This window comes from Haematobia irritans, chromosome 2 (genome assembly GCF_050003625.1).
Source record: "Haematobia irritans isolate KBUSLIRL chromosome 2, ASM5000362v1, whole genome shotgun sequence".
NCBI lineage: Eukaryota > Metazoa > Arthropoda > Insecta > Diptera > Muscidae > Haematobia > Haematobia irritans.
The window spans coordinates 151,627,234-151,643,943 of record NC_134398.1 but is presented as its reverse complement, the minus strand read 5'-3'; the positions used below and the strand labels follow the sequence as shown (position 1 = coordinate 151,643,943).

At 37.5% G+C, this 16,710-nt stretch overlaps 1 protein-coding gene across 1 annotated transcript in view; it reads left to right on the top strand.

Annotated features, from left to right (window-relative positions):
• The window catches only part of LOC142226553 (uncharacterized), a 139,692-nt gene that overhangs the window by 106,086 nt on the left and 16,896 nt on the right, over positions 1 to 16,710 (top strand). The window contains exons 3-6 of the mRNA XM_075296623.1: positions 372 to 506; positions 599 to 789; positions 12,368 to 12,514; positions 12,665 to 12,791. Coding sequence (XP_075152738.1) covers positions 372 to 506; positions 599 to 789; positions 12,368 to 12,514; positions 12,665 to 12,791 — 600 coding nt within the window. The remainder of the gene's footprint in view (positions 1 to 371; positions 507 to 598; positions 790 to 12,367; positions 12,515 to 12,664; positions 12,792 to 16,710) is intronic.

Below are 16,710 nucleotides of genomic sequence, written 5' to 3'. Positions count from 1 at the left end.
GTGACAGCTATACCTAAATCTGAACCGTTTTTTTTCAAAATCAGTAGGGATTGTCGTTAAGCCGATTCAAGATGCCAAATTTGCGAAATGTACTTTACACACAAAAATACATGAAGAGACGGACATCGATGGGCTCAGAATTGAATTCTCAGGCGATCGGTATACTAAACCATGGGTCTCAGACTGGTCCTTTTTGGTGTTACATACATGTGCACAAACTTATTATTCCCTGTATCACAGTACTGGTGAAGGGTATTAACATTCTATCCTAATATCCAATACATAGAAATACATATCCAAAGGATATTTTTGTTCAAAGTAATGGAACATTTTTTGTTTCTTTTTTTTTTTTTTCATTTTATCTCTTTTAGCTCAAAGAGGTTGAAAGGGAGCGCATTTTAATTATTGAAGGCAAAACCAAGGATATCCCCGATGAGTTGGCGGATGACCCAAGCTTTGTGGTTGGCAAAAAAGCCGATTTGGAAAATTCAAAGGCCAGAGCAAAGGTAATAACACCAAAGTATTTGTCTACCACAAATCAGGATTTATCACTAACAATAAATGTCATTTGTCCCCCTCCTTTCGTTGCCATTATTAGCTTAAAACAAATCGAGAAAAGAATTCGGAGCGCTTGAAATTGCAAGGTGTCAGGTGGGAACGTGAACGTCAACAGCACGAAGAGGAAGAAGCTCAACAGCTCGAAGAAGTACGGCAGCGCTTTAAAGAGCAACATCAATTGGGACGTCAGCAGACTGAAGAAGAAGCAGCAAAGGCTGTTAATTCTTTAAGGTAGGAAAAAGAGATTAAACATTTGTCGCTTTTTGGATGTGAAATATATGTTTAATTTTACGTTAAGATTTTTTATATTGGATGGCCTTAAACTTCCATGACACTATATCCAATGCAACTCTTAAGATTAACTAACAACCGTCGAACTGAACGGACGTGTTTTCTAATAGCGGAGTATTTCATCGTAATAAGTACTTATTACGAATTTCACGTGTGGTGGAAATAATAAACCACCATGCAGCGAAATTCAAAGTCATCCACTGGGTTGCTAACTTCAGGGCCCAGTGGTAACGACTGAAGTTATAAATTTGGGCAGCGACCAAGAGTCAGGCCCAATTAGTCGACCTGTAGACGGGTCGACTGGCGGTGACACTTTGGCAAGTCGAACCTTTTCTAAGGTGACGACATCAAAAGGAGGCAATCCCTCTCGAAAGAGATTCAAGGAACGAAGAAATGCTTTGTTTATCCTAAAGAAATTAGGATCAGTCGACCCAAGCACGTTGTCGGCTAAGCAAAGCGATTCCTTAAAATGGGCTCAAGGAATTCTTGAAGCTGGAAAAAGGGAACGATCACCGGATGAGCTACCATCCTCTAAACGGGATCAAAGATCGTTTGCCTCAGTTGCAAAAGACAGCCTTGTGATGGCTATTATTAATAAAGGAGCATTGGACGGTATGATTCCAAGGCAAAAATGGGGGGAAATTGAGAACGCGATGTCTGGTGTCTACTCAGAGGTGCGAAAAAAGTTTCCCGGACCAAGTCCTCGGCAGCAAGATGCTGGATGGTATCAAGGACGATATAAGTTAATAGCTTTTGCAGACCAGAGGTCTATGGATTGCTTTAAAGCTGCATTGATGCTAATTGGTGAAGTTTGAGAAGGAGCCGCTTTGGAGTTAGTTGATAAAAAAGACATACCGGCTAAACCTAGAGCACATGCATGGATACCGGCAAACCCTCCTGATCCTGAGTCAATACTAGAGAGACTAAAAGTATGTAACCATGATCTTCCAACCGCCGATTGGAAGGTTGGTCGTTTGGATGAGGTGGATGGACCAAGACGACATGCGGTGTTTATATTAAACATAGAGTCGCTGCCACATCTAGCCCAGACCCAAGGACGCGTAAGTTATGGCTTTCATGATATCCATATGAAGGCATACAAAAGCGATCAGCCAAGGGATACCGAAACGGACAAGCCTCCGGTAGAGTCAGCAGTGAAAAAATCTCCTAGCGAAGCCGAAGGAGACATAAAACCTGCAGACTATGGCGAAAATCATATGCGGGAAGTTTCTACAGGCTCAAGCCTCACCAAAGCTGAACCGCGGATTGTTGCGAGAGTCACCGAGATCTGTGAAGAGGAAGCCCTTGATGACTCAATTGAAGCGGCTGATGTGACGGTGGTTGAAAATTTGGATGGTTCTACGGTTCCTCCAGATAAATCTTCACCACTTTAAGGCCGCTTGTGCTGCCTTAAAAGTTCTCCTGATGAAAGGAGACATAGATATAGTTCTTATTCAAGAACCATACATATATAAGAACAAGATCTGTGAATTAAGCACTCCGGGTTTCAAACTTTTGCATAATACCGGTAACGATATAAATCGAGCATGTATAATTGCTAAAAACGAACTAAACTTGTTTCTGCTTCCTTCATTGAGCAATGCAGACACTGTCGTAGCCAGTCTAGAGATATCCACATGCAAATATTGGGTATATTCGGTCTACATGGGACATGATAGGGATATGCCACCCTGTGCCGTTAAGACCTTAGTTGAGGAGTCACTAAAAACAAAGACAAAACTCATTATGGGATGCGATGCAAATGCACATCATAGTATTTGGGGAAGTAGTGATACTAATGCAAGGGGAGAGTCGCTAATAGAGTTTATTTTGCGTACTAACCTGGTAGTTTGCAATAAGGGAGATGCACCAACCTTCGTCACCAGGAACAGACAAGAGGTTTTGGACGTAACGTTGACCTCTCCGGAACTGAATGATAAGATATCTGAGTGGCAAGTTTTGAGGGAACATAGCTTCTCAGATCATCGCTACATCAGTTTCAGATTGGCTGTTCGTACTTCAAAGACCATATTTCCGCCAAATGTTAGGAAAGCTGATTGGAATAGGTATAGGGAATCGTTCAATTTGATGATACCGGAAATGCCGGAGACAAATATGAGCACTGTGCAAGATATCGAACATGCAGTGGAGCGGATTACGAAGGCCTTCAACATTTCACTGAAAGCTGCTTGCCCTAGAGGAAAGCCAAGGGGAAAAAATCGGCCGCCATGGTGGACTACGGAGTTAAGTAACATGAGGAAATCCTGCAGGAAGCTCTTTAACAAAGCAAAGTCCACAAGAGCTCCGGAGGATTGGGACACATACAAGTTGAATCTGAGAGAATATAAACGAGAACTGAGAAGGTCTCAACAAAACTCTTGGGATGATTACTGTAGCAGTATTGAGAATACGTCAGAGGCTTCCAGACTACGGAAGGTACTAGCATCCACTAACACCGCTCCAGGTTTCATTAAAACATCGGAGGGAAATTGGACAACGTCCAGTGAGGAGACGTTGGAGGTACTTTTGGACACACACTTCCCTGGAAATCAGACGGTTGAACCATGTTCTGGCGGTGTAACAGAGGCTCGGCGATGACTTCCTATCGAGGAAATTGTGTCGGAATCTAGAATAAAATGGGCTTTAAATAGCTTTGGACCATTCAAATCCCCCGGACCTGATGGAATTACTCCGGCGGAGTTACAGGCAGTGGCTGAAAGAATTATCCTCTGGTTGACGGTGATATATAAACAATGTGTAAACTTAGCATATATTCCAGAAAAGTGGAGGGAAACAAAAGTCGTCTTCATACCTAAAGCAGGAAAAGCCTCTCACTCGAGTGCGAAGGATTTCCGACCAATCAGCTTATCCTCATTCCTACTTAAGACCCTGGAGAGGATGATAGATATTTATCTTAGAACTAGCATCGATTCAAGTTTGTTCTCGAAACGACAGCATGCATACTCGAAGGGCAGGTCTACTGAGACCGCACTACATGAACTAGTCAGCTTTATTGAAAGCTCACTATCTGTCAAAGAATACACAATCTTGGCGTTTCTAGACATCGAAGGGGCGTTCAATAATGTCCATCCGAGCTCGATATTAAATGGACTGACAACTCTGAATGTTGATCCATGTATACTCAGGCTGTTAGACGAACTGCTAATGAAGAGACGTATTTCAGCCACACTAGGACAAGCAAACATACAAAAGTATGTGAACAGAGGCACTCCCCAAGGAGGAGTTCTATCACCTCTTCTTTGGAATGTTGCTATAAATAGCCTTCTGGTTACTCTAGAAAAAGAAAGGATAAAAGTGGGGGCATACGCAGATGATGTAGCTCTGGCAGTCAGGGGAAAATTCCCATCCACAATCAGAGATATTATTCAGAGGGCCCTCCGGATGACTGAACAATGGGCGAAAGGCAATGGTCTTGGGGTAAATCCTGCAAAGACATAATTAGTCATGTACAGCAAAGATCGCAAAACTCCCACGGTTAGGCCTATTTCCTTAGGGGGTATTGAAATTCCCTTTGGTGATTGTGCAAAATACCTTGGCGTTATTTTGGACAGGAAGCTGAACTTTAAGCTTAATATTGAAGAAAGGGCGAGGAAGGCAACTGTAGCTTTGTACTCGTGCAAAAAGGCAATAGGAAAAAAGTGGGGACTAAAACCAAAAATTGTGCATTGGCTATACACGGCAGTGGTTAGACCTATAATGCTATATCGTGTTGTAGTCTGGTGGCCGGCACTTCAGAAACCGACTGGTTTAGATAAAGTTTAGCGTATGGCGTGTTTGTGTATTTCAGGCGCATTCAGCAAGACAGGAACAAATTCCCTTAATGTCATGCTGCATCTATTGCCTTTAGACATTTTGGCCAAACAGTCAGCTGCAACAACGGCTGTGCGGTTGCGCGAACTATCGCTGTGGTCGTAAAAAGGTTACGGTCACAGTTCTGTCCCCAAAATAATGCCAGATGTACCTAACGTAGTGGATTACACTTTGGCGAGTCCACTTTTCGACAAAAAGTTTGAGACTCTAATCCCCAACAGTGAGGCGTGGTGCACACAGACCCCGGGGAATAAAGAATATATAGATTTCTATACTGATGGCTCCAAATTGAATGGACAAGTGGGGTTCGGAGTATATTCTAAAGATCTGGAAATTCGAATAGCAAAAAGATTACCTAATCACTGTAGTGTTTTTCAGGCTGAATATTGGCAATAAGAGAGGTGGTGAATTGGCTGAGAAGTAATGTTCCAACAAATATTGGCATTAATATATACTCAGACAGTCAACCTGCAATAAAATCCTTGGACTCTGTGTTCCTCAACTCGAAAACGGCCATCGATTGCCGCAAAACTCTCAATGAGATGGCTGAGCAGTACAATATTCACCTAATATGGGTGCCTGGCCATAAGAACATACCGGGGAACTGCGAAGCGGATGAGTTGGCAAGGCTAGGGACTACCTTACATATTCCAGGGGAACTAGAATTTGTTGGTATGCCCCTAGCTACCTGCAAGCTCATGCTGCGTGAGAAGGCTGTTATGATGGCAAATGTTCGATGGGAGAATTGCAAGGGTTGTAACGACACCAAGCAAATATGGCCCCATTTAAACTTAAACCGCACACTAGATATGCTAGTGTTCTCAAGGCGTCAGATAGCACTCCTAATATCTGCTATAACGGGTCGCTGCCTGATAGGCGAATTTGCAAAAACTATAGGTGCGAAGTATAATGACTATTGTATGAGCTGTCATGACGTGGATGAAAAGGAATCAATTAAACACTTCTTGTGTGAGTGTCCTGCTTTTTGTGTAAGGCGTAAGCGAATTTTAGGAGCATATAGCTTTAGATTACTGGCTGACCTGGAAAACGTTAACTTAAGCAGTTTGTTAATGTTTTTGGAGCAATCTGGTTGGTTCCACAAAAGTAAATAATAGAGAAGGTTCAGTGGTTAAGACTAGAAGTGCCCATATGTAATAGGTACTTTTAGTTAAATGTGGTATCACAATGGACTGAATAGTCTAAGTGAGCCTGAAATTTAATCGGGCTGCCACTTTAACCTAACCTAACCCAACTCTTAAGATTTCTTGACTTTAATCATATTTTGTGTACGTGAAATAAAAGTGGGGAAAAAACCCTTTTTTCCATAAGATGGTTTAAAATTTTTATAAAATTTGTAAATTTTACCACAAATATGCACATCTTTAACTTCGTATCAGGCTCACTTAGACTATTCAGTCCATTGTGATACCACATTGGTGAACTTCTATCTTATCGCTGAGTGCTACCCGATTCCATGTTAAGCTCAATGACAAGGGACCTACTTTTTATAGCCGAGTCCGAACGGCGTTCCACATTGCAGTGAAACCACTTAGAGAAGCTTTGAAACCCTCAGAAATGTCCCCAACCTGGGGCCATACAAGTGAAATAACACCGTAGTTTGTCAGTATCTTATATGGCCTCAGAAGCCACAGTTTCACTTTGATATGCTTAAAATTTTGCACAAGGAGTACAATTAGTGATATAGTCTAGTGTGCTACATTTGTTGGACATCGGTTCAGATTTAGATATAGCACCCATATAAATCTTCCGCCCGAGTTAGACTCATATGACCACCAGAGACCAAAATTTTACTCCGAAACCAGCTAAAACAAAATGTCATACCCCTGAGGTGACCAAATTTCAACACCTACACGTCTGCTCATGGATCCACTAGGGACCCACAAAATTGCAAATCTAGAGGAAAACAACTCAGTACTTTTATCCGTTCAAAAGTTGCAGAATTATTTCCAAAAAAAGCGATTTGAAATCACTGTGTCCTGTTAACATTCGGACTCATATGCGTAAAGCCACGATTTATCACCTGTCACGATGTCATAGACGTGTTTCCAAGCAATGACATCGTTTTCTTGGGGCATATAAGACTTTGTTAGCTATTGACCAAATATTTGGGATCCAACGCGATCCCATTTCTTTGACCGTCAAACGTCCATGCAATATTGAATGTATGCTGGTCGCACTTATGCCTAAAGTTTTCTAATCTCACGATAGGTCACGTGACAATGGTATCCGAAAACACAACTGATTTTGGACGACCTTCAAGAAATTCGTTGTGGAGTGAACTACGACCTCGGTTGAATTCACCATACTATCAATAAACACTAGTCCTTGATGGAACTGCATCGCCAAAAATGGACTTAAGTTCAATGATACAAATAATCGCACGAAAATGAGAATTTTTGTGCGAGACAAATATTTTGAGTTCATGTTCACCGTTCAAAATTAACCCTTTCCCTACCGAAATAAACCTAATGTTAAAAACTTTAATTTTTCTTCTGTTTCTACTTGTACCAACAGCATGTAGAACAAAAATTGTAATTTTGAGAACCTACCTCAGCTACTTCAAGAGCTATATGAGCTTGCTCTGAAAACTTGATTCTTGAATTGTGACCAAATGGCCTTACGAATATAAGCGCTATTTGACCTATAATATCTTTCAATGTGTGAGAAAAAATACAAGAAAGAACCCGAAGTAGTATCAGCTATAGTTTTTGTATGAATGTCCATTTACTAGAAACATATAGTAGAAAAATTGTCTCAAATTTTCGTATTTTTCGTTTATTGTTAAAGAACTTTATAAAAATGTATTTTAGTGCTCATCAATACGGAAAATATTTATAGCTTATTTAGATTAAAGCCTCTACTTTAAAATAACATCGAGAAATAAATCGAAGCTAAGTGGAAAAATAGAATTTGTTGTCTTTTTCGAATGTCCTTCTAAGTGGACATCGGTAGTGAAAGGGTTAACATTTTGTTCGTGAGATGATCATATTCCTTCTCTGCGGTTCTCTACCATTATTTACAATTTCGCCTTTTTTATTTATTTACAAGATCGCCTACGTGAGATGTGAGCTTATACGTATATGAGTGTACCTCACATAATGCTTTACGATATATTTATGATGCAATTTAACTTATTAATAATTTCCTTTTCTTGCCTGTAAAAATATACTTGCTATTAGCAAAGCGGAACCGGAAACGTTGTTTCACAATCAATAAAATGCTTCGTTTTTATTCTTTTGCATATCACACAGATGTGGGGTAATAAATCATAATACAATTTTTTTAATGTTCAGGGGAAATAATTTTTATTGTCGTTTTTTTTCACCCATCTATGTCTTGGGCTAGAGCTTTTCACATGCAAATGAATTTGTGGTCATGTGCACATAACCACAGTCAAAACCTACACACGCGTCCATAAGACAATCCCTACGGCAACTTTGAAACCCCAAGAAATCCTTTGAACGGTAGCAAAGATGGTCATGTTTTGTTATGCCAATAAAATGCTGCCAGCTATGTATGAATGTTATTTGTTTTACAATGTCTGGTTTTTCTGGTGGCTTAAAAAATCTTAAATTATATTCCTTGGTATTTAGAAGGCAATGAAATGTCTTGGTTACAGTGTCATATTAAAGCACAATGATACTAGGTAAAATAGCGTATAAATTTTAGAACTAATAGTGTTGAAATTATAATAAAATTGAAAATTCTTACAAAAATTCCAATAAAGCTCAAACTGGAATTATTAGTAATATTATTAAAGAAATATAAGATTTTTTTTTCATTTCTTTTTTTATATAATAATAAAAAATTGTTTACCCTAAATTTCTTTAAATTAAGCTAAACTTTCGTGGTGATTAAATTGACAGTATGTTTTTATGAAACAGCACTTCAGGCCTTTTCTTTTCTCAACGGACAAGAAAATTTTATTTCATTGTCTAAAAATAAAATTTCGTTAAAATTTGTTGACTGTTAGATTTCCGCGAAAAATTCTTTGTACATTTTAGGAAAACATAGAGCAATGACACAATACTGCAAACGTTAGATTTATACTCATTATAGTCTCATTTGGCAATGAGGATGAAATATTTGTAGGTATGTTATAATGTAAAAAGGTGCTTCAAGCAGAACAATACTTAGTCAGCAAAACAAGATTTTTATATCTTCCATCTTAGTAACACATTAAAATATAGGTCTCAGATCTAATAAAACATATATTCTTGGTCGTGGTGAAATTCTGAGTCGATCTAGCAGTGGACAGCCAGACAGACAGATGGACAACCGACCATACCGGCGGCGGAAATCGCTAAATCTACTGAAAATTTTTAGAATGGCGACGGGGGTATAATAAGTTTGTCATTCCGTTTGTAACACATCGAAATATCGATTTCCGACTATATAAAGTATATATATTCTTGATCTGGGAGAAATTCTAAGACGATATAACGATGTCCGTCTGTTGTAATCACGCTTCAGTCTTCAATAATGAAGCAATCGTGCACAAACTCGTCTTTTGTCTTCAGGCAGGTCAAGTTCGGAGATGGGCTATATCGGTCCAGGTTTTGATATAGTCCCCATATAAACCGACCGCCCGATTTGGGGTCTTGGGTTCATAGAAATCGTAGTTTTTATCCAATTTGCCTGAAATTTGAAATCTAGTGGTATTTTATGACCATAAAGGTATGCCAAAAATGGTGAGTATCGGTCCATGTTTTGGTATAGCCCCCATATAGACCGATCTCCCGATTTTACTTTTTGGGCTTATAGAAACCGCAGTTTTTATTCAATTTACCTGAAATTGGAAATCTAGAGGTATTTTAGGACCACAAATACGTGTGTCCATGTTTTGGTATGGTCCCCATATAAAACGACCTCCCGATTTGGGGTCTTGGGCTTATAGAAACCGTAGTTTTTATCCAATTTGTCTGAAATTGAAAATCTAGAGGTATTTTAGGACCATAAAGAGGTGTGCCGAAAATGGTGAGTATCGGTCCATATTTTGGTATAGCCCCCATATAGACGGATTTCCCGATTTTACTTCTTGGACTTCTAGAATCCGAAGTTTTTATCCTATTTGTCTGAAATTGGAAATCTAGAGGTATTTTCGGGTCATAAAGAGGTGTGCCGAAAACGGTGAGTATCGGTCCATATTGTAGTATAGCCCCTATAAGAACGATCTCCCGATTTAACTCCTTGGGTTTCAAGAAACCGTAGTTTTTATCTGATTTGCCTGAAATTGTAAATATTCTTGTATTTTCGTATTTTTGTGAGCCACAAAAACATGTATCGGATTAAGTTTTTATCGGTCCATTTGGTAATGCCTCCATATAGACCGAATTCACTTCTTGAGGGTGTAGAAGGGGCACTGATCATGAAAATTGCTTGGAACTCAATGTAAAATTTCCAGATTTTACTTTTACTGGTTTAAGATTTCAAATCAAGACGTTATTTTTTAATTTTCTTGCACACTTACAAGAGATGTTAATGATTCCTCTAAAACTCAAACAAAAATGGTTCTTGTAAATCCAGAATCTGATATAGTCCTCACAGGTGAAATCTTAAATTTATCTTCGGGAAGTGTCCTCAAGTCCTCAAGCCCTCCTGAAATGTCAAAGGAAACCCTAATATTTGGTTCATGGTGGTAGGTATTTAAAATTCGGCCCGGCCGAACTTAGTGCTGTATATACTTGTTTTTCTTCATATGATATCAAAGTCCTTTAAAAATGAGTTAACGACCATTTTGTTTTCCAAATTAAGACTCGACTTCCATTAGAAATTATGATATGTTTCAAGTTAAAAACTTCCTTAAAATAAAGTGTTGAAAAACATGTCCTATATTTGAACGATTTTTTGTTTTGTGATCAAGATGCAAAAAGGCAACAAATTTAAAGACAATTTCAATAAATTTAAAAGGTTTTTCTGACATATTTTACCTAACGACACTATTTTTTTCAGTGCAGAATATATACACTTTATGTGCTATAAAAGGAATGGAATAGTTTATGTACACACCATCCTAAGCGGAGGGTATAAAACTTGCAACATAAATTAGAATATCAAAATTTCAAGTTAAAACAGATATTACAATGTTAAAAAAAATCTTAATTAAAAAAAAAAAAAAGTATATACGGCCGTAAGTTCGGCCAGGCCGAATCTTATGTACCCTACACCATGGATTGCGTAGAAACTTCTGCGATCATCCACAATCGAATTACTTGCGTTGTGGTAATACTAACCGATGGCAAGGTATCTTAAAACTTCTTAACATCGTTTTCTAAATTGTGAGTTAGTCCATACGTCGTATATGCAATTATGACCAATTTTTGTGTGATTGGCGATCGATTTATCTGAGGGCTACATATAACTATAGACCGATATGGACCTAGTTAGGCATGGTTGTTAACGGCCATATACTAGCACAATGTACCAAATTTCAACTGACTCGGACGAAATTTACTCCTCCAAGAGGCTCCAAAACCAAAACTCGGGATCGGTTTATATGGGGCTATATATGATTATCGACTGATATGGACCACTATTGGCATGGTTGTTAAATATCATATACTACCACCACGTACCAAATTTCAACCAGGTCGGATGAATTTTGCTTCTCCAAAAGGCACCGGAGGTCAAATCTGGAGATCGGTTTATATGGGGGCTATATATAATTATGGTCTGATATAAACAAAATTGACTGTGTTGTTGGTTCAAAAATATTTTTGTTATAAAATATAAAAATTTTGTAACAAACGAATTTTTTTGGTGACAAAAACTCTAAAAAAAGAAAAACGTTTTCGGTACACGTTTGCCAAACTTTTTTTTTCTTTGCGTGTATATAGGATCATAAATTTTTATATATAGCACCCAAGAAATTTTCAAATTTGATATGGTATCAAAAATGTAGATCTACAAAGTGGTGCAGGGTATAATAGTATAATCGGTACCGCCCGACTTTAGACTTTCCTTACTTGATTAATATTAGTTGCATACTAACTCTGTCGGTATAAAATCAAGTATAGCTCTTAATATCAAGCATTTCTGTACATACAAGGCTTCCATAAACATATGCCCGTTAATTTTCTTAAATATGGAAATACGCTTTATGTAACAAACCTATGACAAATATTTAGATTTAGTAATTTAGTAGGGGTGGTTTAGAGTATTACGTAGTCAGCCCACTTATTTCCTTCAAAATACGAAATTTTCTTTAACAAGTGAAAAAATAAGAATAATGTCGAATACATTTTATTTAATTTGCCGGAAAATATATACCTATTTTTGTCAAATTGGCGTGATATTCGCGTATCTAATACAGTTTATTCAATATATTATATAATTAACCAAAATGTGTTTTCTTGGAGGGGTCACAGTTCTTTATTATTCTTTCTATTATGTTACTTTTACTTAACCACTGTCTTTTGGTAGCAACGTTACGCCAAAAGGAAAACACAAACCATTCAGGTGTTGAACAAGACTTAATTAAATTAAGTTTTTTTATCTAAACTCCTTTCATATAATATGTATCCAAAGGATTATAACTTTCTCCATTGTATTGTATATGGATACTCCTTTTGTCCGAAACAAATCTCTGTGAGGACTATCCTACGCTTTTTATTTGTAATCTTAACATTTTTTTGTTATTATTATTGTTGTTGTTGTTTTTGTTTAGAATACATGATGAAGATTGGCGTCCTTGTGAACAACGTTTGAGAGAATTCCTGGAGCAAGAACGTGCCAAGATGAAAGAGCGTACGGAACGTTTGCCCACTCCATTCACATCGGACCCTAAGGATATGCAAAGTATTTTGAGAGCGAGGTAAGCATTCAAGGATAATGTCAAATGTCCCCAGATGTCATTGTATGATTGATTTGTAGTGAGTGATGATAGATGGCTATTAAATTGTATTACTTCCGTTTCTTTTCCAAATATTTCTGTTTGTGGGCCTGTGCCTTGTGATATGACCAGAAAACGCTTCCAGGAAACTGAGCTTCGTATACGTCAACATATCGACCAACAAGTGCTACAACAAGAAGATGGTCAACAACCCAAATTGATGACAGTGTCAGAGGTTGAAGAGCATAAATTTCAATATGTAAGTATCAACAGAGAAATTTCCAATGTTCTAGAAACTACAATTGTAAATTTCCCATGGTACAATGTCATTTGGTTTAAAAAGGTTAAAATTAAAAGTAGTAAATCAGACGGAGACTATAGGATTTTTTTCTGTATTACACTAAAAACAAGTATATACGGCCGTAAGTTCGGCCAGGCCGAAGCTTATGTACCCTCCATTATGGATTGCGTAGAAACTTCTTCTAAACACTGCCATCCACAATCGAATTACTTAACTTGCGGTAACGCTTGCCGATGGCAAGGTATCTTAAAACCTCCTAACACCATCTTCTAAATTGTATGTAAGTCCATACGTGGTATATATTAAATCAAAATAGTTCGATCCAATACGTATATAATTCAATTTGACAAAGTAGACATAAAATTTTGACAAAATTTTATACAGAAATAAAATTTTAACAAAATTTTCTATAGAAATAAAATTTTAAAAAAATTTTCTATAGAAATAAAAATGTTGACAAAATTTTCTATAGAAAGAAAATGTTGACAAACATTTCTACGGAAATAAAATTTTAACAAAATATTCTATAGAAATAAACTTTTGACAAAATATTCTACACGCAGAAAAGAAACATGATTGTCACAATCATATTCGAAGAGCAAAATAATATGATAGCAGCTATTTTTGCGGCGACCATGTAACATTTTAACCTGCAACCAAGTTGGCTCAGTGAACATGGTTCTAAGAAAAAAACTATTGTCCTCATCTAAAATGTTATTATATTGATAAAAAGAATTTTGTTTCCATTAAAAGACAATGGTCACGATCTAAAATGTTATGTTATTCGTCAAAAATGTTTTTCTTCTAGTTAAAAGAACATGGTCACAACCTAAAATGTTTTGATTTTTATGAAAAAACTTTTTTCGTCGTCGAAAAAAGGACGCCACTTGAGAAAAGAAAACACAAAATCAACTTTGTTTATTTGTTTTTATATATTTATAAACTAATTCATTGTTTATTTGTATTTATAATGTCGTGCACACAAACATCACATATTTTTACAAACTCTAGTTTGGTTCAATTTCAACAATAAGTAATCATTCCATATTTACTTCGTGCCCATCAAATGTACAAACGCAGACATCATGTAACTGCAAATAAAAATAAATTATACCATATATCAAAAAGCAGAAAAAAACCAGATACATTTTTTACAATTACACTTTCCTTTTTTGTATTCACATAAAACCACGTGCCATTTCTGAATAAATAAATTAACACAAAATTCAATAATTCCGTATTCTCCGTCCATTCCAAGAAACAATCAACACACGACTGACGCGCAAAATGAAAATCGTGTGTACCTGCTCAATGTTTTTATAAAATTCTTGTCGCTGCAAAAAAATTAAACAATTAAATGGTCACGAAAACAATGTACATGGTCGTTATGGCCATGTAATGGTTGTAGACATGTCTATACGTAAACTATAAAAATACTTTTTTCTCTGCAAAAAAGTAAAAAAAAAATTGAATGGTCAGGTACATGATTTTCCTGAACATATAATGGTGTCAAATTCTATCATTTAAATAATAGAACATGTTTGCGGCATTTGAGAACCATTTAAATGCTTATTGCCAACATATATTTTTTTTTGGGAGCCACCGTGGTGCAATGGTTAGCATGCCCGCCTTGCATACACAAGGTCGTGGGTTCGATTCCTGCTACGACCGAACACCAAAAAGTTTTTCAGCGGTGGATTATCCCACCTCAGTAATGCTGGTGACATTTCTGAGGGTTTCAAAGCTTCTCTAAGTGGTTTCACTGGAATGTGGAACGCCGTTCGGACTCGGCTATAAAAAGGAGGTCCCTTGTCATTGAGCTTAACATGGAATCGGGCAGCACTCAGTGATAAGAGAGAAGTTCACCACTGTGGTATCACAATGGACTGAATAGTCTAAGTGAGCCTGATACATCGGGCTGCCACATAACCTAACCTAACCTAACATATATTTTTCTCCGCTCCAAAATTACTTTTACAAAGACAAAATACATGGTTTTCGCGACAATTACATACTCTAAATAAGCATTAAATGGATGCGGCAACCATGTCCACACATGTTTTTTCTGTGCGTGTATAGAAATAAAATCTTGGTAGATTATTTTTGGTTCGAGTGGCAACCATGATTATGAACTGAATAAAATGTGAACAAAATTTTCTATAGAAATAAAATTTTGACAATAATGAAAATTTTATTATGAACCGAATAAAATTTTAACAAAATTTTCTCTAGAAATAAAATTTTGACAAAATTTTCTATAGAAATAAAATTTTGGTAGATTATTTTTGGCTCTAGTGGCAACCATGATTATGAACCGATATGGACCAATTTTTGTGTAATTGGACCAATTTTGGTATGGTTGTTAGCGACCATATACTAACACCACGTTCCTAATTTGAACCGGATCGGATGAATTTTGCTCCTCCAAGAGGCTCCGGAGGTCAAATGTGGAGAACGTTTTATATGGGGGCTATATATAATTATGGACCGATATGAACCAATTCTGGCACGGTTGTTAAAGATCATATACTAACACCATGTTCCAAATTACAACCGGATTGGATGAAATTTGCTTCTCTTGGAGACTTCGCAAGCCACATCTGGGGATCGGTTTATATGGGGGCTATATATAATTATGAACCGATGTGGACCAATTTTTGCATGGTTGTTAGATACCATATACCAATATCATGTACCAAATTTCAGGCGGATCGGATGAAATTTGCTTCTCTTTGAGGCTCCGCAACCCAAATCTGAGGATCGGTTTATATGGGCGCTATATATAATTATGGACCGATGTGGACCAATTTTTGCACGGTTGTTAGAGACCATATACCAATACCATGTACCAAATTTCAGCCGGATCGGATGCAATTTGCTTCTCTTTGAGGCTTCGCAAGCCAAATCTGGAGATCGGTTTATATGGGGTCTATATATAATTATGGACCGATGTGGACCAATTTTTGCATGGTTGTTAGAGACCATATACCAACATCATGTACCAAATTTCAGCCGGATCGGATGAAATTTGCTTCTCTTTGAGGCTCCGCAAGCCAAATCTGGGGATCGGTTTATATGGGGTCTATATATAATTATGGACCGATGTGGACCAATTTTTGCATGGTTGTTAGAGACCATATACCAACATCATGTACCAAATTTCAGCCGGATCGAATGCAATTTGCTTCTCTTTGAGGCTTCGCAAGCCAAATCTGGAGATCGGTTTATATGGGGTCTATATATAATTATGGACCGATGTGGACCAATTTTTGCATAGTTGTTAGAGACCATATACCAACATCATGTACCAAATTTCAGCCGGATCGAATGCAATTTGCTTCTCTTTGAGGCTTCGCAAGCCAAATCTGAGGATCGGTTTATATGGGCGCTATATATAATTATGGACCGATGTGGACCAATTTTTGCACGGTTGTTAGAGACCATATACCAATACCATGTACCAAATTTCAGCCGGATCGGATGCAATTTGCTTCTCTTTGAGGCTTCGCAAGCCAAATCTGGGGATCGGTTTATATGGGGGCTATATATAATTATGAACCGATGTAGACCAATTTTTGCATGATTGTTAGAGACCATATACCAACACCATGTTCCAAATTACAACCGGATTGTATGAAATTTGCTTCTCTTGGAGACTTCGCAAGCCACATCTGGGGATCGGTTTATATGGGCGCTATATATAATTATGGACCGATGTGGATCAATTTTTGCGCGGTTGTTAGAGACCATATACCAAATTTCAGCCGGATCGGATGCAATTTGCTTCTCTTTGAGGCTTCGCAAGCCAAATCTGGAGATCGGTATATATGGGGTCTATATATAATTGTGGACCGATGTGGACCAATTTTTGCATGGT